The 27,907-nt window shown below is 43.4% G+C and overlaps 1 protein-coding gene across 2 annotated transcripts in view; it reads right to left on the reverse strand.

Annotated features, from left to right (window-relative positions):
- LOC122942385 (L-threonine ammonia-lyase-like) overlaps positions 1-27,907 on the reverse strand; it is a 184,283-nt gene that overhangs the window by 134,615 nt on the left and 21,761 nt on the right. For both annotated transcript variants that reach the window (XM_044299964.1, XM_044299963.1), the window contains one exon: positions 1,396-1,741. In XM_044299964.1, coding sequence (XP_044155899.1) covers positions 1,396-1,741 — 346 coding nt within the window. The remainder of the gene's footprint in view (positions 1-1,395; positions 1,742-27,907) is intronic.

Consider the following 27,907-nt stretch of genomic DNA (forward strand, 5'->3'; position numbering starts at 1 on the left):
CTAACAGGGACATACTAATAAAGTTATTGCAGTAAAATGCGGTTGCTAAAACTATATGGTCTTTTGAAGTAATACAACGTGTTCACTAACACGACTATACTAATGCAGTTATTGCGGTAAAATGTCTGCTGAAACGACATGGCATCTGGAAATAATACAATGCATTCATTAACAGGGGCATACTAATGCAGTTATTGCAGTAAAATGTGGTTCCTGAAACTGCATGCTATCTTAAAGTAATATAATGCGTTCACTAACACAGATATACTAAAGCAGTTATTGCTCTAAAATACATTTTCTGAAATTGCACAGCATCTTGAAGTAATACAACACATTCATTAACATGGGTATACTAATGTAGTTATTGCCGTAAAATACGTTCACTGACACAGGTATTCTAATGCAGTTATTGAGGTAAACTGCGCTTGCTGTAATTGCATGGTGTTTTGAAGTAATATAATGCGTTACTGTAATGCTCAATTACAAATGGTAGATAAATTGAAGAAACTGTTTTATAGGGAAAAAAAGGGAGCAATTGCTCAGCGTTTGCAGCAGAATCGATTCTGGAGGTACTGGAAATAAGCCTATGAACTATAGGAACTTCAGGTTTTTCCCCCCAAAAAAGCTGTCTTGCTGTCCATTTTCTGAGAAAATGAAGTTTTTATAGAATTTGCCAGCAGTTGTTTGAAACACAAAACTCTGAGTGACCTTACTCTCAATGTTTTCTCTGCCTCATTCTCTATACTTTTCCATATAAAACCCCAAATCTACCTAATTATATCCATATACTCTCCCTATCACACCTACAGTATATTGTTTATATTGCTAGCGTATCTGCAATTGCTTTTTGGCAGACATAGCTAAAACTCATGCTTTTAGTTCACAAGCTGCACACATAATTGTGTTTCGTCCTTCTGAGCAAAAAGACCTTCCACAATCTTGCCCCTGATCAGGCTGTCTGCCAGCATCAAAGCCTTCCACCTCCTACACAGTGTCATGTGATCCTCAAACTTCTTCCTTCCTGTTGTTTTCCCTCCAAATGTTCAAAGTAAAAAGGCGCTGGTGCAGTTTCTGCGCAATTACCGCGAATCGAATCGCCAAAAGTTTGGATTCGTTTGACAGACAAATTTTTGTGAAATTCATAACTAATCCAATTAGTTTAAAATGTATTCTCTCATCTCCATGGTATACTTTATCTAAAGAAGACATTGCAAAGATGTTTTTAAATTAATAAACACATTAAAACCACATTTAATTATATCTACTTCCTCCCCTTCCTCCATTGCCTCACGGTACCCTAGGCATCTTCAGGGTCTACTAGATGATTTATATAGACACTCTATTTGCAGTGTAGTACTACCAATTGTAAGTATCTTAATCTACCATGCCTCGTACCATGCAGGGGGTCTTTTGAACACCACTTTGAATTTTAAAAGCTGCTGCACTGATATCTTCAAATCTCAAGAACTCATTCTTTGGCCGTACACTTGGCTTTCGGACTTTTATAGCAACAGGTTCAACAGCATCTTTTAATGGTTGCTCTGGGTTTCCGGAAATCTTCATTTCCCATGTGGTATGGTTTCCATCCAGGTATTCATCTTCCACAAAGTCCTTCAGCCTCTCAGGGTGAATTGGAGGAACACGATGACCATTTTTGTCACTTTGCACTGGGCCATTTTTGGGGACCTGTGTCTTGTTTTTCTCTGCAGCATGTTTTCTTTTGTCTGGACTTCCATCATTTCTACAAACAAGAATATGTAAAAGCACAATATGATACTCCAACAGTTTTTAGTATTTTGTAGTCATGTAATATCTGACTATAAATTATATGAACGCATCTGTTATTTAAGGATAGTAGGGGTATATGAAAACAGATGCAAATGCACTCTCCAGATATTTTCCAAATTACAATAATAAGAGTATAAAAGGAAAATAGAAGAATTTAGTAAAATGAAGCATGCAAATGGAAATAGCACATAATCCGAATGTCCAAATTCTTTTTGCATTTAGTATCTATATGTAAGTTTCACATCAAAGCGTTTTAGGTTAAGAAATGCTGTTATATGAAAGCATGCTAAAGGTCTGTCAATATTCTGCATACTATATACACAAACACAGTAAAGCTCTGCCAATCCAGCACTTTGAGAGGTCATCAGATTTTCCAGACTATTGTAATTTTTTATCAATACTTAGAGATATTACATATTGTGTTTAATTTTCTGTGAATCTACAAATGAAGATATAATATATAGAGATGAGCGAATTTAATATTTTGAAGTTTGTGTGCTGGTTCGTGTTGTGGTATTTACTGAATTACGTTATGGATTCCGTTACCATGGACCAGTCCTCTCCTGCATAACGTAAACCGGACGGATCCGTTATGCAGGCCATAGATTTCTATTATAACGGAATGAATAACAGAATGCCTCTAAAGGCATTCCGTTATGCATTCTGCCATGGAATTGTATTATGGTCCGTGGCAATGGGATCCATAACACAATTCAGTAAATACCACAACACGAACCAGCACACAAACTTCAAAATATAATAATTCATCATAATAATATATTTTGTCTGATATTTGTATCTAATTTTTGTATCTAATTTAACAGGGTAGAACATTTTCATGTCAGTATAGAATATGGCTACATTAAGCCCATGCCAAAGGAAATCATTCTGAAGGACTACCCCTACAGATTACAGGATAATCCACTATCCCTATAATCACCCTAAACAGTGACCCCCAAGTGAATGACAGTCCCTATACTGCAATATGTGAAGGGTGACCCACAATTAGGGACAAACAAACACTGAGAGAGCAGTTGTACAGGAAAAGGATCAAAAGCCAGTCGGCAAACGAGAATCCAAAATACACCAAAGAGTCAGAACCAGGAGATCAAATATGATACCAAAATGCCAGAAACAAAAACTGTAGTCAGAAAGTCAAATCCAGAAATCCAAAGCCAGGGGAGTCTTCAATTATGCAAGGGACCAGTAGGGGGAGCCAGAGGACAAGAAATTAAATGGCACCTGTACAGTGCAGATGCCAGTCTTTTATGCTGGGGAAGAGGCAGCTCACCCCGGTGTGCCTGCATGTTCAGGAGCCCTGGCGCACTTCCTCATTGGCCCGGGGTTCCAACATCAGTGAGGGCCAGGCCACATTCCTGGTCCCCACGGCAACTGGACGCTGCAGCAGTTGGGGAACCATGACAGGATGACATCAAATATAGTGAAGTACGGACGGCACTCCTCGTCTTTCCAGCGGTCCCGGTGCTCGAGTCAGGGAGAGACAGCCCACTTGATTCGCAGAAAAGACCGGCACTCGGATATTTGAAGAAAAACTGCTTTATTCAAGCATCAAAAGGTCAAGCAGAGAATAGATAAACGACACGTGTTTCGGCTCTATGAGCCTTTGTCAAGCATAATACATATATATGAACTCAAGATTTAAATAGTGCGCCGCACCTGACGCACGAAACGTGGTGAGGTCATATTACCATGACTACCACTATCAACAAATCATTCTTTGCAGGAATTCTTGTCATTCCTGCATATGGATCAGATTAGCAATTTATTACAACATCATTACCTCGTTGCAAAGGATTACCTCATAAAGACACTTTGTATACATAACTATAACCCCTTTATATGGGCATTATATATTAATAAAAAAAAATTTGGGCGATCCAATAGAAAAAAAGAAGGGAACAAAAGGAAAATGAAGGAGGATGTCAGCGTGGGACAGCTGCAAAAACTAAAATAATATGCATAGAAATTCATCATCAATAAAGTTGCATATATTAATGATGGCTGGCTGTGATCTTTATTTTCTTCTATTTCTTCTTCTATCATTTTTTCTGAGACTAAAAGGAAAAATTATATAAATCTTTTCATATATATATATACAAATACATACATATGTATATTATTTTAGAGAAAAAAAATTGTGTTTCAGAGGAAAAAATATTGTTCACAGAAATGCATTTAAATCATACTCTCGGTTGAGACCTTTGGGCTCAACAGTCTGCAAAGTATGTATCCAAAAGCTCTCACGCTTTTTAAGCATGAGAACTCTATTGCCCCCTCTGCGTGCTGGCAACACTTGCTCAATGATTTGAAATCTCAATTGAGATACATTATGGGAACATCTGTCAAAATGAAGGGGAACTGGTAATAATAAATTTTTTTTACGTATAGTAGATTTGTGGTTGCTAAATCTATCCTTCATTCTGACAGATGTTTCACCAATGTATATCAAGCCACATGGGCACTTTAATAGATACACAACAAAATTACTGTCGCAAGTGAAAAAACCTTTTATGGGAAATTGCTTCCCAGTATGTGGGTGAGAAAAAGTTTCACCTCTAATGACGGCGGAGCAATGAACACAATGTAAACAGGGAAAAGTTCCCTTTTTAGGAGCGCTCAAAAAAAGTTGGCGTGGCATTGTGGTTCCTCCTATGTCTGCTTTTACAATGGTATCACGAATATTTTTCGTTCTTTTATAGCAGATCATAGGGACATCACCAAATTCAACAATTTCGGGATAGGCCGTACGCATAATCCCCCAATGCTTGTTGATCACATGACGAAATTTGTTAATAAAAGGGTGGTATTTCACAATAAAAGGTAAACGTTTGCCGGCCCTGCTGGACTTTGGAATTTTTGGGCTACTACACTTCTGTAATTCACACTCCAAAAGCGGCCTAGGGTAGCCTCTTAGAGAAAATTTCTCAGCCATCTCATTTAATCTAGTCTGTCTAACTGGTTCATCTGATACAATTCTCTTTACCCGCTGGAATTGTGAATATGGCAAAGATTTCTTGACAAAAGGTGAATGATTGCTGGAAAAATGTAACAAACTATTTTTATCAGTCTTCTTTATGTACAAATCAGTATGTATCCGATTGTCATGACCTTTAATCACCAATGTATCAAGAAAATTAATCTGTAACAGATCACTTTGAATGGTAAAGGACAGTTCTGGCCATATATTGTTCATTTCCTGGGCAAAATTATGAAGGGACTCGATGCCGCCCCACCATATGCAAAAAATATCGTCTATAAAACGACGCCAAAATATGCAATGTTGTTTATATAATGAGTTAGTATATACAAAATTCTCTTCAAACCAGATCATATAGCTATTTGCATATGGCGGTGAGGCATGCGAGCCCATCGCGGTACCCCGCCTCTGCTGGAAGAAGGTATCCTGGAATAAAAAATAATTCTCTCGTAATAGCAATTCAAGTAATTGTAGAAAAAATTCTCATTCATGTACAGTGTATTGAGATGATTCCAGGATACTCTCAACCGCAGTTAGTCCCTTGGTATGTTCTATGGATGTATACAAACTGCATACATCCATAGTGACCAGATAATCACCTGTCTCAAGATGTAATTCCTTAATGCTGGACAAAAAGTGATTAGTGTCCAGCAGAAAAGAATGAGAATTCTTTATCAGGGGGGTTAAAACCTTTTCAATAAGCATGGCTGGTGCAGACAATATAGATTCATTGGAGGCCACTATAGGTCGACCAGGAGGTGCTGTCAAATTTTTGTGGATCTTTGGTAAAGTGTACAGGATGGGGGTAACTGGATATTGATTGATCAAAAACTGACACAGCTTCTCATCGAGACCACATGTATCTTTATATTTCTGTATGATTAGCATCAATTTACGTTTGATATCAAAAACAGGATCACTATTTAAAGGATAATATGTTTCCCTATCAGAGAGCTGTGACAGTATTTCCGAAATATAATATTCCCTATCAAGCAGGACAAGAGAACCCCCTTTGTCAGCAGGCTTAAATATAACTGACTTATCATCAAGTAAAGACCGCAAAGCCTGTTTTTCAGCTATGGATAAATTATGTGTAATAGTCAATCCCTCATGCTGTATACCAGACAGAATAACATCAAAATCTCTCTGTACCAAGGATATGAAGGTCTCCACAGGATGATACGTTTTGGGAGGTTGATAACTACTTTTGAGTCTTAACCCAAATTGACTCAGTGACAATCCCTTATGACTACTTGAATCTGGTGTGGAGACTGACATATCCTGGGCAGCAAAGTGCGCCTTTAATCTTATACCTCTAAAAAAACGTCGACAGTCCATATCAAATTGAAAGGTATCGAAGGCCTCAGTTGGACTGAATGATAGTCCTTTTTCAAGTAATTGTATCTGTGTCGGTGTTAAGTTCTTAGAGGATATATTATATAACAAAGTCTCCTTCATACCTGGGACCTGGTTGTCATCGATAGTTGTCCCTCTCTTGTGATGGCGTCCTGCTCTCCTTGTGTTTTTCCTCTTCGGCGTCTTTGTCCTAAAAAAGAGGCCGAAGGACGAGAATCTATGTTGTAGTCACTGCCAGATCCTGATGATTGAGAACCTGCTCGCCGAACAAATCGTCTTGTCAAAGGAACAGCTGTGCCTGATGAATCTTGCCACCTGTAGACTCGATTATTTTGATAATCCTCTAGATCTCTGGTATATTTCTTACGTTTGGTAATTTCAATCTCCTTTTTTAATTCGCTACAATTTTTATCGATCTTCTGTTTAAGGGCCCCCAAATCCTCAGCAGTTAAAGAGTCCTTTAATTGTTGTTCAATAGATGTTATATGCGCCTTTGTTTCAACAATTGATGCATTCAAATGCTCAATGGTTAATACCATTAAGTCATGGGAACATTTATTCAGTATGTTAGCAAATTGGGTGCAGTACTGTAGATCCTCACAAAAGAAAGTAGGTCTCAAATTGACCCTCAAACCACGAGGAATCCTCTGGTGTCTGCAATATTCAGCCAGCGGATTCCTCGTGGTTTGAGGGTCAATTTGAGACCTACTTTATTTTGTGAGGATCTACAGTACTGCACCCAATTTGCTAACATACTGAATAAATGTTCCCATGACTTAATGGTATTAACCATTGAGCATTTGAATGCATCAATTGTTGAAACAAAGGCGCATATAACATCTATTGAACAACAATTAAAGGACTCTTTAACTGCTGAGGATTTGGGGGCCCTTAAACAGAAGATCGATAAAAATTGTAGCGAATTAAAAAAGGAGATTGAAGTTACCAAACGTAAGAAATATACCAGAGATCAAGAGGATTATCAAAATAATCGAGTCTACAGGTGGCAAGATTCATCAGGCACAGCTGTTCCTTTGACAAGACGATTTGTTCGGCGAGCAGGTTCTCAATCATCAGGATCTGGCAGTGACTACAACATAGATTCTCGTCCTTCGGCCTCTTTTTTAGGACAAAGACGCCGAAGAGGAAAAACACAAGGAGAGCAGGACGCCATCACAAGAGAGGGACAACTACCGATGACAACCAGGTCCCAGGTATGAAGGAGACTTTGTTATATAATATATCCTCTAAGAACTTAAAGGGGTTGTCCAGGTTCAGAGCTGAACCTGGACATCCCTCCATTTTCACCCCGGCAGCCCCCCTGACATGAGCATTGGAGCAGTTCATGCTCCGATGCTCTCCTTTGCCCTGCGCTAAATCGCGCAGGGCAAAGGCATTTTTCTGAGTTCCGGTGACATACCGGGCTCTCTATGGGGCTGACAGGCAGCCCGGTGACGTCACCGGCACTGATGGGCGGGATTTGGCTCTGCCCTAGCCAGTAAAACGGCTAGGGCAGAGCTAAAGCCCGCCCCTCAGAGCCGGTGACGTCACCGAACACACTGCTGGGCGGAAGTTACCGCCCGGCAGTGTGTTATTGAAAACACAAGAGCCTGTGCCCTGCGCGATCTAGCGCAGGGCACTGGAGCGCATCGGAGCATGAGATGCTCCGATGCCAGGCTCAGGAGGGCTGCTGGGGTGAAAATAAGGGTATGTCCGGGTTCAGCTCTGAACCCGGACAACCCCTTTAACACCGACACAGATACAATTACTTGAAAAAGGACTATCATTCAGTCCAACTGAGGCCTTCGATACCTTTCAATTTGATATGGACTGTCGACGTTTTTTTAGAGGTATAAGATTAAAGGCGCACTTTGCTGCCCAGGATATGTCAGTCTCCACACCAGATTCAAGTAGTCATAAGGGATTGTAACTGAGTCAATTTGGGTTAAGACTCAAAAGTAGTTATCAACCTCCCAAAACGTATCATCCTGTGGAGACCTTCATATCCTTGGTACAGAGAGATTTTGATGTTATTCTGTCTGGTATACAGCATGAGGGATTGACTATTACACATAATTTATCCATAGCTGAAAAACAGGCTTTGCGGTCTTTACTTGATGATAAGTCAGTTATATTTAAGCCTGCTGACAAAGGGGGTTCTCTTGTCCTGCTTGATAGGGAATATTATATTTCGGAAATACTGTCACAGCTCTCTGATAGGGACACATATTATCCTTTAAATAGTGATCCTGTTTTTGATATCAAACGTAAATTGATGCTAATCATACAGAAATATAAAGATACATGTGGTCTCGATGAGAAGCTGTGTCAGTTTTTGATCAATCAATATCCAGTTACCCCCATCCTGTACACTTTACCAAAGATCCACAAAAATTTGACAGCACCTCCTGGTCGACCTATAGTGGCCTCCAATGAATCTATATTGTCTGCACCAGCCATGCTTATTGAAAAGGTTTTAACCCCCCTGATAAAGAATTCTCATTCTTTTCTGCTGGACACTAATCACTTTTTGTCCAGCATTAAGGAATTACATCTTGAGACAGGTGATTATCTGGTCACTATGGATGTATGCAGTTTGTATACATCCATAGAACATACCAAGGGACTAACTGCGGTTGAGAGTATCCTGGAATCATCTCAATACACTGTACATGAATGAGAATTTTTTCTACAATTACTTGAATTGGTATTACGAGAGAATTATTTTTTATTCCAGGATACCTTCTTCCAGCAGAGGCGGGGTACCGCGATGGGCTCGCATGCCTCACCGCCATATGCAAATAGCTATATGATCTGGTTTGAAGAGAATTTTGTATATACTAACTCATTATATAAACAACATTGCATATTTTGGCGTCGTTTTATAGACGATATTTTTTGCATATGGCGGGGCGGCATCGAGTCCCTTCATAATTTTGCCCAGGAAATGAACAATATATGGCCAGAACTGTCCTTTACCATTCAAAGTGATCTGTTACAGATTAATTTTCTTGATACATTGGTGATTAAAGGTCATGACAATCGGATACATACTGATTTGTACATAAAGAAGACTGATAAAAATAGTTTGTTACATTTTTCCAGCAATCATTCACCTTTTGTCAAGAAATCTTTGCCATATTCACAATTCCAGCGGGTAAAGAGAATTGTATCAGATGAACCAGTTAGACAGACTAGATTAAATGAGATGGCTGAGAAATTTTCTCTAAGAGGCTACCCTAGGCCGCTTTTGGAGTGTGAATTACAGAATTGTAGTAGCCCAAAAATTCCAAAGTCCAGCAGGGCCGGCAAACGTTTACCCTTTTTCGTGAAATACCACTCTTTTATTAACAAATTTCGTCATGTGATCAACAAGCATTGGGGGATTATGCGTACGGCCTATCCCGAAATTGTTGAATTTGGTGATGTCCCTATGATCTGCTATAAAAGAACGAAAAATATTCGTGATACCATTGTAAAAACAGACATAGGAGGAACCACAATGCCACGCCAACTTTTTTTGAGCGCTCCTAAAAAGGGAACTTTTCCCTGTTTACATTGTGTTCATTGCTCCGCCGTCATTAGAGGTGAAACTTTTTCTCACCCACACACTGGGAAGCAATTTCCCATAAAAGGTTTTTTCACTTGCGACAGTAATTTCGTTGTGTATCTATTAAAGTGCCCATGTGGCTTGATATACATTGGTGAAACATCTGTCAGAATGAAGGATAGATTTAGCAACCACAAATCTACTATACGTAAAAAAAAATTATTATTACCAGTTCCCCTTCATTTTGACAGATGTTCCCATAATGTATCTCAATTGAGATTTCAAATCATTGAGCAAGTGTTGCCAGCACGCAGAGGGGGCAATAGAGTTCTCATGCTTAAAAAGCGTGAGAGTTTTTGGATACATACTTTGCAGACTGTTGAGCCCAAAGGTCTCAACCGAGAGTATGATTTAAATGCATTTCTGTGAACAATATTTTTTCCTCTGAAACACAATTTTTTTTCTCTAAAATAATATACATATGTATGTATTTGTATATATATATATGAAAAGATTTATATAATTTTTCCTTTTACAGTCTCAGAAAAAATGATAGAAGAAGAAATAGAAGAAAATAAAGATCACAGCCAGCCATCATTAATATATGCAACTTTATTGATGATGAATTTCTATGCATATTATTTTAGTTTTTGCAGCTGTCCCACGCTGACATCCTCCTTCATTTTCCTTTTGTTCCCTTCTTTTTTTCTATTGGATCGCCCAAATTTTTTTTTATTAATATATAATGCCTAGAGTTGAGCGAACACCTGGATGTTCGGGTTCGAGAAGTTCGGCCGAACATCCCGGAAATGTTCGGGTTCGGGATCCGAACCCGATCCGAACTTCGTCCCGAACCCGAACCCCATTGAAGTCAATGGGGACCCGGACTTTTCGGCACTAAAACGGCTGTAAAACAGCCCAGGAAAGGGCTAGAGGGCTGCAAAAGGCAGCAACATGTAGGTAAATCCCCTGCAAACAAATGTGGATAGGGAAATGAATTAAAATAAAAATTAAATAAATAAAAATTAACCAAAATCAATTGGAGAGAGGTTCCATAGCAGAGAATCTGGCTTCCCGTCACCCACCACTGGAACAGTCCATTCTCAGATATTTAGGCCCCGGCACCCAGGCAGAGGAGAGAGGTCCCGTAACAGACAATCTGGCTTCATGTCAGCAGAGAATCAGTCTTCATGTCATAGCAGAGAATCAGGCTTCACGTCAGCCACCACTGCAACAGTCCATTGTCATAAATTTAGGCCCAGCACCCAGGCAAAGGAGAGAGGTCCCGTAACAGAGGATCTGGCTTCATGTCAGCAGAGAATCAGTCTGCATGTCATAGCAGAGAATCAGGCTTCACGTCAGCCACCACTGCAACAGTCCATTGGCATATATTTAGGCCTAGCACACAGGCAGAGGAGAGAGGTCCCGTAACAGACAATCTGGCTTCATGTCAGCAGAGAATCAGTCTGCATGTCATAGCAGAGAATCAGGCTTCACGTCAGCCACCACTGCAACAATCCATTGGCATATATTTAGGCCTAGCACACAGGCAGAGGAGAGAGGTCCCGTAACAGACAATCTGGCTTCATGTCAGCAGAGAATTAGTCTGCATGTCATAGCAGAGAATGAGGCTTCACGTCAGCCACCACTGCAACAGTCCATTGGCATATATTTAGGCCTAGCACACAGGCAGAGGAGAGAGGTCCCGTAACAGACAATCTGGCTTCATGTCAGCAGAGAATCAGTCTGCATGTCATAGCAGAGAATCAGGCTTCACGTCAGCCACCACTGCAACAGTCCATTGTCATAAATTTAGGCCCAGCACCCAGGCAGAGGAGAGAGGTCCCGTAACAGACAATCTGGCTTCATGTCAGCAGAGAATTAGTCTGCATGTCATAGCAGAGAATGAGGCTTCACGTCAGCCACCACTGCAACAGTCCATTGGCATATATTTAGGCCTAGCACACAGGCAGAGGAGAGGTTCATTCAACTTTGGGTAGCCTCGCAATATAATGGTAAAATGAAAATAAAAATAGGATTGAATGAGGAAGTGCCCTGGAGTCCAATAATATATGGTTATGGGGAGGTAGTTAATGTCTAATCTGGACAAGGGACGGACAGGTCCTGTGGGATCCATGCCTGGTTCATTTTTATGAACGTCAGCTTGTCCACATTGGCTGTAGACAGGCGGCTGCGTTTGTCTGTAATGACGCCCCCTGCCGTGCTGAATACACGTTCAGACAAAACGCTGGCTGCCGGGCAGGCCAGCACCTCCAAGGCATAAAAGGCTAGCTCTGGCCACGTGGACAATTTAGAGACCCAGAAGTTGAATGGGGCCGAACCATCAGTCAGTACGTGGAGGGGTGTGCACACGTACTGTTCCACCATGTTAGTGAAATGTTGCCTCCTGCTAACACGTTGCGTATCAGGTGGTGGTGCAGTTAGCTGTGGCGTGTTGACAAAAGTTTTCCACATCTCTGCCATGCTAACCCTGCCCTCAGAGGAGCTGGCCGTGACACAGCTGCCTTGGCGACCTCTTGCTCCTCCTCTGCCTTGGCCTTGGGCTTCCACTTGTTCCCCTGTGACATTTGGGAATGCTCTCAGTAGCGCGTCTACCAACGTGCGCTTGTACTCGCGCATCTTCCTATCACGCTCCAGTGCAGGAAGTAAGGTGGGCACATTGTCTTTGTAGCGTGGATCCAGCAGGGTGGCAACCCAGTAGTCCGCACAGGTTAAAATGTGGGCAACTCTGCTGTCGTTGCGCAGGCACTGCAGCATGTAGTCGCTCATGTGTGCCAGGCTGCCCAGGGGTAAGGACAAGCTGTCCTCTGTGGGAGGCGTATCGTCATCGTCCTGCCTTTCCCCCCAGCCACGCACCAGTGATGGACCCGAGCTGCGTTGGGTGCCACCCCGCTGTGACCATGCTTCATCCTCATCCTCCTCCACCTCCTCCTCATCCTCGTCCTCCTCGTCCTCCAGGAGTGGGCCCTGGCTGGCCACATTTGTACCTGGCCTCTGCTGTTGCCAAAAACCTCCCTCTGAGTCACTTCGAAGAGACTGGCCTGAAAGTGCTAAAAATGACCCCTCTTCCTCCTCCTCCTCCTCCTCCTCCTGGGCCACCTCCTCTTCCATCATCGCCCTAAGTGTTTTCTCAAGGAGACATAGAAGTGGTATTGTAACGCTGATAACGGTGTCATCGCCACTGGCCATGTTGGTGGAGTACTCGAAACAGCGCAACAGGGCACACAGGTCTCGCATGGAGGCCCAGTCATTGGTGGTGAAGTGGTGCTGTTCTGTAGTGCGACTGACCCGTGCGTGCTGCAGCTGAAACTCCACTATGGCCTGCTGCTGCTCGCACAGTCTGTCCAGCATGTGCAAGGTGGAGTTCCACCTGGTGGGCACGTCGCATATGAGGCGGTGAGCGGGAAGGCCGAAGTTACGCTGTAGCGCAGACAGGCGAGCAGCAGCAGGATGTGAACGCCGGAAGCGCGAACAGACGGCCCGCACTTTATGCAGCAGCTCTGACATGTCGGGGTAGTTGTGAATGAACTTCTGCACCACCAAATTCAGCACATGCGCCAAGCAAGGGATGTGCGTCAAATTGGCTAGTCCCAGAGCTGCAACGAGATTTCGCCCATTATCACACACCACCAGGCCGGGCTTGAGGCTCACCGGCAGCAACCACTCGTCGGTCTGTTGTTCAATACCCCACCACAACTCCTGTGCGGTGTGGGGCCTGTCCCCCAAACATATGAGTTTCAGAATGGCCTGCTGACGTTTACCCCGGGCTGTGCTGAAGTTGGTGGTGAAGGTGTGTGGCTGACTGGATGAGCAGGTGGAAGAAGAGGAGGAGGAAGCCGAGAAGGAGGAGGTGGCAACAGGAGGCAAAGAATGTTGCCCTGCGATCCTTGGCGGCGGAAGGACGTGCGCCAAACAGCTCTCCGCCTGGGGCCCAGCTGCCACTACATTTACCCAGTGTGCAGTTAGGGAGATATAGCGTCCCTGGCCGTGCTTACTGGTCCACGTATCTGTGGTTAGGTGGACCTTGCTACAGATGGCGTTGCGCAGTGCACACTTGATTTTATCGGATACTTGGTTGTGCAGGGAAGGCACGGCTCTCTTGGAGAAGTAGTGCCGGCTGGGAACAACATACTGTGGGACAGCAAGCGACATGAGCTGTTTGAAGCTGTCTGTGTCCACCAGCCTAAATGACAGCATTTCATAGGCCAGTAGTTTAGAAATGCTGGCATTCAGGGCCAGGGATCGAGGGTGGCTAGGTGGGAATTTACGCTTTCTATCAAATGTTTGTGAGATGGAGAGCTGAACGCTGGCGTGTGACATGGTTGAGACGCTTGGTGACGGAGGTGGTGGTGGTGGTGTTGGTGGTACATCCCCTGTTTGCTGGGCGGCAGGTGCCAACGTTCCTCCAGAGGCGGAGGAAGAGGCCGAGGCGGCAGCAGCAGAATAGGCCGAGGCGGCAGCAGCAGAAGAGGTAGCAGGGGGAGCCTGAGTGACTTCCTTGGTTTTAAGGTGTTTACTCCACTGCAGTTCATGCTTTGCATGCAGGTGCCTGGTCATGCAGGTTGTGCTCAGGTTCAGAACGTTAATGCCTCACTTCAGGCTCTGATGGCACAGCGTGCAAACCACTCGGGTCTTGTCGTCAGCACATTGTTTGAAGAAGTGCCATGCCAGGGAACTCCTTGAAGCTGCCTTTGGGGTGCTCGGTCCCAGATGGCGGCGGTCAGTAGCAGGCGGAGTCTCTTGGCGGCGGGTGTTCTGCTTTTGCCCACTGCTCCCTCTTTTGCTACGCTGTTGGCTCGGTCTCACCACTGCCTCTTCCTCCGAACTGTGAAAGTCAGTGGCACGACCTTCATTCCATGTGGGGTCTAGGACCTCATCGTCCCCTGCATCGTCTTCCACCCAGTCTTGATCCCTGACCTCCTGTTCAGTCTGCACACTGCAGAAAGACGCAGCAGTTGGCACCTGTGTTTCGTCATCATCAGAGACATGCTGAGGTGGTATTCCCATGTCCTCATCATCAGGAAACATAAGTGGTTGTGCGTCAGTGCATTCTATGTCTTTCACCGCTGGGGAAGGGCTAGGTGGATGCCCTTGGGAAACCCTGCCAGCGGAGTCTTCAAACAGCATAAGAGACTGCTGCATAACTTGAGGCTGAGACAGTTTCCCTGGTATGCATGGGGGTGATGTGACAGACTGATGGGGTTGGTTTTCAGGCGCCATCTGTGCGCTTTCTGCAGAAGACTGGGTGGGAGATAATGTGAACGTGCTGGATCCACTGTCGGCCACCCAATTGACTAATGCCTGTACCTGCTCAGGCCTTACCATCCTTAGAACGGCATTGGGCCCCACCATATATCGCTGTAAATTCTGGCGGCTACTGGGACCTGAGGTAGTTGGTACACTAGGACGTGTGGATGTGGCAGAACGGCCACGTCCTCTCCCAGCACCAGAGGGTCCACTAACACCACCACGACCATGTCCACGTCCGCGTCCCTTACTAGATGTTTTTCTCATTGTTATGGTTCACCACAACAACAAATATATTATTTGGCCCAATGTATTGTATTCAAATTCAGCGGAATATAAATTTGAGGCCTAGTATTTAGGCGCTGGGTGACCGGTATGGATTTAGTGACAGAATTAGACTTGGAAATGCACAGAAGCGTGTGTGTGAAGTTATTCTGAATGACCCTATGTGCACCTTGAATATTATATACCCTTTTAGGGATAGATTTCAAATAGCTCTGATATAGCAGGAACCACTAAATTATGAAATTGCTAAATTGGGAATTGTACTTCAACCCAGAACAAAAAATGTGCTTTGACGGACACTAAATAACTTTCCCAGCCACAACAGGACAGCGGTAACGAGAGATTTAGCGGGATATAAATTTGAGGCCTAGTATTTAGGCGCTGGGTGACCGGTATGGATTTAGTGACAGAATTAGACTTGGAAATGCACAGAAGCGTGTGTGTGAAGTTATTCTGAATGACCCTATGTGCACCTTGAATATTATATACCCTTTTAGGGATAGATTTCAAATAGCTCTGATATAGCAGGAACCACTAAATTATGAAATTGCTAAATTGGGAATTGTACTTCAACCCAGAACAAAAAATGTGCTTTGACGGACACTAAATAACTTTCCCAGCCACAACAGGACAGCGGTAACGAGAGATTTAGCGGGATATAAATTTGAGGCCTAGTATTTAGGCGCTGGGTGACCGGTATGGATTTAGTGACAGAATTAGACTTGGAAATGCACAGAAGCGTGTGTGTGAAGTTATTCTGAATGACCCTATGTGCACCTTGAATATTATATACCCTTTTAGGGATAGATTTCAAATAGCTCTGATATAGCAGGAACCACTAAATTATGAAATTGCTAAATTGGGAATTGTACTTCAACCCAGAACAAAAAATGTGCTTTGACGGACACTAAATAACTTTCCCAGCTACAACAGGACAGCGGTAACGAGAGATTTAGCGGGATATAAATTTGAGGCCTAGTATTTAGGCGCTGGGTGACCGGTATGGATTTAGTGACAGAATTAGACTTGGAAATGCACAGAAGCGTGTGTGTGAAGTTATTCTGAATGACCCTATGTGCACCTTGAATATTATATACCCTTTTAGGGATAGATTTCAAATAGCTCTGATATAGCAGGAACCACTAAATTATGAAATTGCTAAATTGGGAATTGTACTTCAACCCAGAACAAAAAATGTGCTTTGACGGACACTAAATAACTTTCCCAGCTACAACAGGACAGCGGTAACGAGAGATTTAGCGGGATATAAATTTGAGGCCTAGTATTTAGGCGCTGGGTGACCGGTATGGATTTAGTGACAGAATTAGACTTGGAAATGCACAGAAGCGTGTGTGTGAAGTTATTCTGAATGACCCTATGTGCACCTTGAATATTATATACCCTTTTAGGGATAGATTTCAAATAGCTCTGATATAGCAGGAACCACTAAATTATGAAATTGCTAAATTGGGAATTGTACTTCAACCCAGAACAAAAAATGTGCTTTGACGGACACTAAATAACTTTCCCAGCTACAACAGGACAGCGGTAACGAGAGATTTAGCGGGATATAAATTTGAGGCCTAGTATTTAGGCGCTGGGTGACCGGTATGGATTTAGTGACAGAATTAGACTTGGAAATGCACAGTAGCGTGTGTGTGAAGTTATTCTGAATGACCCTATGTGCACCTTGAATATTATATACCCTTTTAGGGATAGATTTCAAATAGCTCTGATATAGCAGGAACCACTAAATTATGAAATTGCTAAATTGGGAATTGTACTTCAACCCAGAACAAAAAATGTGCTTTGACGGACACTAAATAACTTTCCCAGCCACAACAGGACAGCGGTAACGAGAGATTTAGCGGGATATAAATTTGAGGCCTAGTATTTAGGCGCTGGGTGACCGGTATGGATTTAGTGACAGAATTAGACTGGGATATGGCCAAAAAATAACCACACTATTGCTGGTTAAATGCACTTGGTGACGGGCGCAGCTTGCCCCTGATGTAGTATATGGCCAAAAAATGAACAGACTATTGCTGGTTAAATGCACTTGGTGTCACAGCTTGACCAACCACACTACTGAGGGTTAAATGCACTTGGTGACGGGCGCAGCTTGCCCCTGATGTAGTATATGGCCAAAAAATGAACAGACTATTGCTGGTTAAATGCACTTGGTGTGACAGCTTCACCCTGATGTAGGCTTTAGCCAAAAAACAACCACACCATTGAGGGTTAAATGCACTTGGTGACAGGCGCAGCTTGCCCCTGATTTAGTATATGGCCAAAAAATGAACAGACTATTGCTGGTTAAATGCACTTGGTGTGACAGCTTCACCCTGATGTAGGCTTTAGCCAAAAAACAACCACACCATTGAGGGTTAAATGCACTTGGTGACAGGCGCAGCTTGCCCCTGATTTAGTATATGGCCAAAAAATGAACAGACTATTGCTGGTTAAATGCACTTGGTGTGACAGCTTCACCCTGATGTAGGCTTTAGCCAAAAAACAACCACACCATTGAGGGTTAAATGCACTTGGTCGCAGCTTGGATGCACTTGGTCGCAGCACCGCACAAGACACAAAATGGCCGCCGATCACCCCATAAAAAAGTGACTGACAAACGGTCTGGGCAGCCTAAAAACAGTGAGTGAGCATTTGAGTATCAGCAGCTCAATGATGCACAGCTGCAGATCGATCGATTAATCAAGTGAAGTCCTTTGGAGGAGTTAATCTGCCTAATCTCGCCCTACTGTCGCATCCGCAACCTCTCCCTACGCTAATCAGAGCAGAGTGACGGGCGGCGCTATGTGACTCCAGCTTAAATAGAGGCTGGGTCACATGGTGCTCTGGCCAATCACAGCCATGCCAATAGTAGGCATGGCTGTGACGGCCTCTTGGGGCAAGTAGTATGACGCTTGTTGATTGGCTGCTTTGCAGCCTTTCAAAAAGCGCCAAGAAAGCGTCACAAAAGCGCCAAGAAAGCGACGAACACCGAACCCGAACCCGGACTTTTACGAAAATGTCCGGGTTCGGGTCCGTGTCACGGACACCCCAAAATTCAGTTCGCTCATCCCTAATAATGCCCATATAAAGGGGTTATAGTTATGTATACAAAGTGTCTTTATGAGGTAATCCTTTGCAACGAGGTAATGATGTTGTAATAAATTGCTAATCTGATCCATATGCAGGAATGACAAGAATTCCTGCAAAGAATGATTTGTTGATAGTGGTAGTCATGGTAATATGACCTCACCACGTTTCGTGCGTCAGGTGCGGCGCACTATTTAAATCTTGAGTTCATATATATGTATTATGCTTGACAAAGGCTCATAGAGCCGAAACACGTGTCGTTTATCTGTTCTCTGCTTGACCTTTTGATGCTTGAATAAAGCAGTTTTTCTTCAAATATCCGAGTGCCGGTCTTTTCTGCGAATCAAGTAGGATGACATCATAGGTAAGAATACAGTAAATTACTGTATTTTATGCCCTATAAGACGCACTCAATTATGGAAGTGCTTATTAGTACAGTAGGACCAGGGAGCGGTGTATGTGACATTCCTTGTGGTGGCTCTGTACTCACAGCTTCCTAGTCTTCATCTACCGGATCCACATGTTGTGGTGTGACCTGCACACAGCATGAGGATGTCAGTGCGCTCTGTGATTTCATGCTGTGCGACGTTGGGCATGCCACAGCATGGAGCAGAGTCCAGAACAAGAGAGGTGAGCTGATCTAAGGTCTGATTAACATTGGGGGTCTGATCTGAGGTCTAATTGGAGGACTTATTAACATTGGGGTTCTGATCTGTGGTCTGATTGGGGGTGTAATTGCCATTGGGGGTCTGATGAAATGATTTTCCTTATTATCATCCTCTAAAACCTAGGTGTATCTTATAGGGTGGAAAATACGGTACATCACAATAGTTATTGCTACAGATTCCAACATACATGTTGACATCACAAAATCACAGTAATTTACTGGGCTGGTGATAAAGAAGTTCCCATTAGTTGACATCATGTAAATTCCTAATGGGTGATAAAAAAAATCAAAAAAATGTGGGTGCTAGAATATGCTGATAAACTGAAATTTGGTATTGCAGTAATTGCACTGACCTGCAGAATACATTTAACAGGTTGTTTTTACTAATATACAGATGGCTCCAAAAGAGTCACAACTGTGTATATCAGAATAAATCCACCACACCAATAAGAACTGATATACCGGTATACACAGTACACAATTAATCTAAAGGTATATTGTATAAATTAATTATAAATAACATAAAAAATATCAGTAGCAGCGGTATACATATACAAAAGTATAGAACTACAAAGAACGTGTAACACTCAATCTGTAAGAGATCCATTCAATGAAACAGGCACAGACCAATGTTACACCACACAAATTCTATAATTTCCAGCCGATTAATGAATAATCATAAGTGCCTAATGCAAAACATATAATGCAGGGGCGTAGCTATAGGGGGTGCAGAGGAGGCAGTCGCTACCGGGCCCAGGAGCATGAGGGGGCCCAAAGACCCTTGTGCCACATAAGACACTGGCATTATAGAAAGTGCATGCTGGTCAATTTACACCTCTGGCTGGAGGGAAGGGGTTAGGTTAAGAATTTGGCATGAGGGGGTGCCCTTTCAATGTTTGCCTCAGGCAGCAGGAAGGCTACATGCTCCCCTGCCCCTTTCCAACAAGCACTGAGGGATGGGGGCCCAAGCTAAACTCTTGCACCAGGGCCCATGAGCTTTTAGCTACGCCCCTGATATAATGCATAGTTTATTGAGGAATACATAATGAACTAATACTAATCAGTGTAGCTCAGCCCCCAACGCGTGTTTCTCATCTCGCTTCCTCAGGCATAATTTGTCTCTTCTTATGCCGAGTTTACAATGGGCAATTGTTGGACCGATTATCAGAAACAAGCATCAGTACAAATGCTGGTTCCCAATAATCATTCTATATAAAGGTGCCACAGATCACCCAATGAACAAGAAAAAAGCTCATACTTTACGTGGATATCTAACTTATCATTTCTGCCTGCTCGATCAGCATTTACTAGTCTTCAGTAGCTCCATAACTCCACAATGAGCTTGCTCCCATGAACAATGCAACAAAGGAAATTGATTCGTTTTACCCTATGATAACATTTCAATATGGTTATATACAGTGATATGTTTTCAGAAGTGGGGATTTCTGTCTGTGTTTAAAGTGCTTTGCAGGAATCCTGCCAGGGTTGTCAATTGTCTGTAAATTTGTGTAAATAACAGAAAAATTGTTGCATCTGTAAATATTATTGAAGCTGGAGGATGTTGAACAAATTATTATAACAAATTATAATTCTGTACTTTACAGTAAATTCTGCTAATGAGTTCACATTAATATCTTGAACTCTAAAAAGATCTTGCTTTTAATCAGGGATGCTCAACCTGCAGCCATCCAGCTGTTGAAAAACTACAACTTCCAACATACCCTGATAGATGTAGGCTGTCCAGGCATACTGGAAGTTGTAGTTTTGCAACAGCTGGAGGGCCGCAGGTTGGGCATGCCTGATCTTTATCATTCACATTTTTACATTTTGCCTATAAAAAAGAGCTGTCAAGAGATAATTGGCACCCTTAGGCCATCACCATCCTCCCCGGTAACATTACTTCAATATCTATGAAATCACAACTGAGAACATCAAGATTTGGAAGAATGCTATGAAGAAATTAACTTTCATCTATAAATTATTGACATTCATTAAAAATGATACTCCTGTAATTACAAAGATGCCTTTGAAACTACAAATTGGAAGACAAAAAAGAAGACTGCACAAACCACACGTGCAGCAATGTAGACTCTACTGTAGATGAGTGTTTCTCAACTCCAGTCCCCAAAGTACTTAAAATGTGTCATTACTGGAAGACGCACCATTTAAAGAATTATTGTGATAATGACTGATGCCCGGATCATAATTACCCAGAAAATAGGTCACTTGAAGACTGGAGTTGAGAAACAGTGTTCTAGTTAAAGATTATTAAATGTAAAACCTTCCACTAAGGAGTGATGAATTGTAGGTGATTATCCTTTCATTGTAGATCAATTAATTCATTGGAAAACTCTTACTGACTTATAAATCCATTCTAAGTAATCCAGTGAGTTCAATGTTAAAGCGGCCAAATTACTGTTTATTCATCACACAACTATATCTAGTAGTGTTTGCACTAATTATATTTTTATGTTTACCCTAATTATAACTTGTGTACAACAATATGAAGTATAAAGAATCTGGTGAATTCATGACTCTTTCGATGTCAGCCCAGTGTGCTCCATTCATCTTCCATGCCTGATGTCAGATCAGGTGGGAGATTAAAATCATAGGGGCAGTTTGGGTGTTAACGAGCCATTCTGAACATTGACATCAGGCACCATAATGCACACAATACTAGAAGAGGCAGATAATAAGAAGGGTAGATTTGGTCAATTTATGAGTTTAAAACAGTGATAAATAACTTATTGAACTTATTAACTTGATCACACAATATTTGTAGCTGTATAAAACTTTTACTCAAGTATTATAGGGGGGTCTCGCTTCAGTAAATGGCATTTTTCGTGTAAAGTAAGTTATTGTCCATATTGCTTCCTTTGCTGGCTTGATAGATTTTCCATCACAATCACAATACATTAGTAAGTGCTTTGTATTAACTTTCTCTACATGATAAATATTATTTACTGAAGTGACACAACTGCCTTTACTCACATGCCAGTTGTAAGCTTGTTATGTAAGCGTTGATCCCTTGTGAACTATATGTCAGCAAGATTTGTGACTGTAGGTGTAAAGTCACTGGCGTACATACAGGGGTCGCAGTTGCGACCGGGCCTGGCTCTCAAGGGGGCCCGGCCACCTGTGTACCCCCCCCCCCCCCAGCTGTACTCACATGTAATAGAACGCTCTGATGGGGCCTAACATGAAGTACAGTGGCAATTTCGGGCCCCATCAGAGCACTCCATGCCTCCATTACATGTCTAATATGGGGGGGGGTGAAGGAAGAGGGGGGGGGGAGCGCGTCAATCACTCACACACACACCCGGCCAGGCAGTTCCGTTTCCATAGTGAAGCAGGGAAACCTCTCTGCCCTGCTTCGCTGATCTTCAGAGCTCAGGAGCTCCCCCTTCTGGCCCCACATCGCGCTGCTGGCTGTGGGAGGAGAGCTGAAAGCCCAGGAATCTGCCTTTGGCACAGCCAGCAGCGCAATGAGTGAAGGAGCCTGTCATCAGGGAAGAAGGTAAGTATGTACGTTTTTTTTTCTAACACTGCAGACTGGGGGCAAGGGGGGGGGGGGCGTTTGATGGACACAACTAGAGTGAGGGGGCACAAAAATGGGCATCTCTACTGAGGGGCACCTCATCTGCCATAACTAATTTGAGGGGGCACCTAATCTGGCATAACTACTGTGATGGGGGCACATATGTAGGCATAACTATGAGAGGGCACATATGAAGGCATAACTACTGTGAGGGGGCACGTAATCTGGCATAACCACTGTGAGGGGCACATATGTGGGCATATATAATTTGAGAGGCACATTATCTGGCATAACCACTCTGAGGGGGCACATATCTGGGCATATCTACTTTGAGGGAGCACATAACCGGGCATAAATACTGCAAAGGGGGTACATAATCTTGCATTACTACTGTGAGGGGACACATAATCTGGCATAACCACTCTGAGGGGGCACAAATCTGGGCATGTCTACTTTGAGGGGGCACATAACTGGGAATAAGTACTGCGAAGGGGCACATAATCTGGCATAACTACTGTGAGGGGCACATAATCTGGTATTAGTACTGTAAGGGGGCACATAATCTGGCATTGCTACCGCGAGGGGGCACATAATCTGGCATTACTACTGTGAGGGGACACATAACTGGGCATTACTACTGTGAGGGGACACATAACTGGGCATTACTACTGTGAGGGGACACATAATCTGGCATAACCACTCTGAGGGGGCACATATCTTGGCATAGCTACATTGAGGGGGCACATAACTGGACATAAATACTGTGAAGGGGCACATAATCTGGCATAACTACTGTGAGGGGCACATAATCTGGCATTACTACTGTGAGGGGCACATAATCTGTCATTACTACTGTGAGGGGGCACATAATCTGCCATTACTACTGTGAGGGGACACATAATCTAGCATTACTACTGTGAGGGAACCCATAATATGGCATAACCACTCTGAGGGGCACATATCTGGGCATATCTACTTTGAGGGCACACATAACTGGGCATAAATACTGTGAAGGGGCACATAATCTGGCATTACTACTGTGAGGGGGCACATAATCTGACATTATTACTGTGAGGAGACACATAATCTGGCATTACTATTATGAGGGGACACATAATCTAGCATTACTACTGTGAGGGGACACATAATCTGGCATAACCACTCTGAGGGGGCACATATCTGGGCATATCTACTTTGAGGGGGCACATAACTGGGCATAAATACTGTGAAGGGGCACATAATCTGGCATTACTACTGTGAGGGGCACATAATCTGGCATTACTACTGTGAGGTGGCACATAATCTGGCATTACTACTGTGAGGGGACACATAATTTGGGCATTACTACTGTAAAGGGGAACATAACTGGGCATTACTACTGTGAGGGGACACATAATCTGGCATTACTACTGTGAGGGAGGCACATATCTGGGCATAACTACTGTAAGGGGACACATATTTGGCATAACTACTGTGAGGGGGCACATATCTGGGCATAACTACTGTGACAGGAACAAAGGTGGGCATAACTACTGTGAGGGGCCACAAGGTGGGCATTAGTACTGTGTGGTTGCACTTAGGGGAAATGTTTTAGATTACCCTGCTATACATTGGCATGGCTTAGTCTTACAGGCCAGTACAGCGCCCCCTGCTGGTGATTTGACAGTGGCAGACACCATCCTTTTTTAAGTGATTATTCTTTTTTTTCTCACCACAGGGACCTTGTTCTGGATCCAGCGGACATCACGCCGACGCCAGTGACACGCTGGATGAGGTAGGACCAGATTTTATTAGGACTGGGTGAGTGTAGCCATGCATTGGGCTTAGGGCTCTTTAACATGAGCGGATCCCGTGTGGGTAATCCGCTGCGTGAAAGAGAGTCAAGCCCCGTTCCGGACAGCAGATACGCGGAGCATTAACATAATTGATAATGCTCTTTGCCTCTCTGTGATCTTTTTACTACAAAATCACAGTGAGATAAAGTTGTCACCGTGATAGTTAAAAGATCACAATCAATCATGTTACTGCTCCGTGTCTCTGCTGTCCAGAATGGCTTGGCACTCATTCACGCAGTGGATTAGTGAATTAGCTGCACGGAAAGAACCTTTAGTAAGAAAATCTGGGGTGGTAGGCCCAATCCAAAGTTTGCACTGTGGCCCATAGCACTATAGTTACACCACTGGTAGGGGGGGGTAGTGGGGAGGGGCGACGGGGAGGGGGCCCCATGGATCAGTTTCGCACTGGGGCCCCATGGATTGTGTGTACACCCCTGTGTAAAGTTATCGAGTATATTACTGTGGCTCAGTAGCATGGAATGTTATTTTCTCAAGTAACCATTCTAAGATCTGGTTGTAAAGTACACCATTCCTGTCTACAAATAGAAGGTGTTTCTATGTTATCACTGTCATCACAAATCTACAAGAAGATTATTCATTTTAAAATAAAACTTATTTAGAAGCAGGATTTGTGCCGGCATACATACATAATTCCTCTGGGTAGCCATCTTATATGCTTCTGGCATATGTAAAAAAAAAAAACTGTGAACTCTCATCTTTCTGAAGCCTGGGTCGCCTATGATATAGATGGACACTTTTATTACCACTACTCTTTGAGACCAGCTATAAAAAGGTCATAAAGGCTATACCAGGCCCAGCTCATCCTGTCCGGTAAGATAAGATCAGCTCGCTGTCAAGCCTGGCTGGAGCGTGACGTCATTAATTTCCAGGTCTGGTTTGAGGAGAGCTAATAGCCCTTAATTAGCTCTGGGCATAAAACCAGTCCACTTTCATATTTTATTTATGAATCAACTTATGCCCTTTCTGACACCAGATCCAGGCTCTACAGAGTATTGTGGTTAATTGGGTATCAAATATGACTAGAGGATGTGATTCTGTAGCTGACCTATGGGTGGTAGAAGAACTACAGGTCCCAGCATTACCGTGTGTGGTCTCATTCTGTAGGTAAATAAATAAGGATCGCAAATATGTATTCTGTATAAAAATATGCCGATGTATCAAGGAGATACGGGCTTAAGTATAATCCTCATTGTAGGAACTGAACTTTGATGGGGTCATAAAACACTTGGGGGCCATCCCTAGGCTTCACAGTCACTCTGCTGCCATTGGCTGACAGGAGTAAGTCTCCTGCCCTTGGGAGAGTTCATAAAAATCCATGCCCAAGGACAGAGGAGAGAGACCCATGGAACATCACCAGACACTTAATTGGACATTGACGGCAGATCCCTGTATCAGAAGAACTTTGAGGGTCTCCCCTGATACATACTGAAAAGGGGTTTGCAAGGATTCAAAAAGGACATATGAACGACCATCTGAAACCCTCCAGAGAAACTAAGTATTCTTTCATCTTTTTCCCTTTCATTTGAACTGTCGTGATTATTTATATTGTTATTATTATTCTGTAGATTTGTAGTCATTTTCATTAGACTTGTATGCACTGCTTTTTACCGCTTATTAAAGATTATAAAATCTAAGTGGCCAAGTCTTCCATATTCTAAACTGCTGAACAACGTACCTTGCCTTTGAAGAGACATTACCAGGTAGTTAGTTAAATTGCATTTAGGAATTGTAGCTGGGGGTGATTGACTGCGGTTGGTCAGTAAGTGATATCCGGTTCATCCACTGATCTGTGTGATAGTGAATGACCTGGATAGTCGGCTCGTGGACCGGGAACCCACGTGGTGGCAGTTACCGAAGTGTAGTGGGGGGTGTTAGCCGAATGGTAATACCCCGGTCACGTGAGGTCTCTGTGTGTGCGCAGACTCCGTCACAGACCACTACGTCACAGCTGTGGGATCCGGAGCTGTGGGATCCGGAGCGTGACATTTTCTTTTCTCTTCTAAATTTCTGTTTTAGGTGTGTTTGCCCTCATCAAGGCAAGATGTGACTGGACTTAGATCCCAGCCAGACAGTATAATCAGTAAAATAATGGAGGGGTGGACTGAAAGGAGCCAAAGACAAATATTTACAAAAACAATTTACAGAATTTACATGATGTCCTACATAACAGTGAGCAGCTAAAAATGTATTTTCCCAGACCCACCCTTGCTATTTTACCAACAACCTCCAAATCTGAGAACTAGTTCATGTACTACACAAAAAGGAACCTATTCCTACAACATAAGGAAATTCGAAACCTGCAACGATGCGCTATAAGATTCTTGGAACATTCTCATGTTCTACAGCCAATGTTGTATACCTGATTCTCTATTTCTCTGCACTATGGCGGTCATTTACAAACAGATATTTACCACTTTTTGGTGTATATCTGTTGCAGATTGCGACGCAAAGGTTATTTGCTCTGCAATCTGCAAATCTTTCCCCTGTTTCCCCGCTTATGCCAGGTCTAAGAAAGGGGGCATGGTGTGGGAGGGAAAAAGGGCAGGTTCATCTCATTTATCATTTTCTACACCTGTTTTAGGCATAGAAAATGGTCAAAATCCATGCCAGCAAGTGTTTAGACAAGTTATGTAGAGTTGGCTGCTCTACATAACTGAGGTGGAAGAACCGCCAGCGTAGGAGGGACGAAGACTGGCGTCTCAAAGGGAAGGTGGAGGAGCGCAAGGTCTCTAACATCCACCAGCTATGTAATGTTGTCATGGAGGAGTGGAAGATTGAAAAGTGGCCATTTTCACTTAGGGGTGTACTCCCTTTTGGTGCCAGCGGTTTAGACATTAATGGCTGTGTGTTGAGGTATTGTGAGGGCACACTGAATTTACACTGTTATACAAGCTGTACACTGACTGCTTTAGGCTACTTTCACACTAGCGTTCGGGCGGATCCGTTCTGAACGGATCCGCTCATATTAATGCAGACGGAGGCTCCGTTCAGTACGGATCCGTCTGCATTAATAACTTTAAAAAAATTCGCAAGTGCGCAAGTGCGAAAGTAGCCTGCGCGGATCCGTTCAGACTTTCAATGTAAAGTCAATGGGGGACGGATCCGCTTGAAGATTGAGCCACATTGTGGCATCTTCAAACGGATCCGTCCCCATTGACTTACATTGAAAGTCTGGACGGATCCGCACGGATCCGCACGCCTCCGAACGGCCAGGCGGACACCCGAACGCTGCAAGCAGCGTTCAGCTGTCCGCCTGTCCGTGCGGAGGCGAGCGGAGCGGAGGCTGAACGCCGCCAGACTGATGCAGTCTGAGCGGATCCGCCTCCATTCAGACTGCATCAGGGCTGGACGGCTGCGTTCGGGTCCGCTCGTGAGCTCCTTCAAACGGAGCTCACGAACGGAAACCCGAACGCTAGTGTGAAAGTAGCCTTACCCAGTATCAACGTGTCATATCTTCAGTGTTGTCCCATGAAAAGATGTAATAAACTATTTACAAAAATGT

This window comes from Bufo gargarizans, chromosome 6 (assembly GCF_014858855.1).
Source record: "Bufo gargarizans isolate SCDJY-AF-19 chromosome 6, ASM1485885v1, whole genome shotgun sequence".
Classification (NCBI taxonomy): domain Eukaryota; kingdom Metazoa; phylum Chordata; class Amphibia; order Anura; family Bufonidae; genus Bufo; species Bufo gargarizans.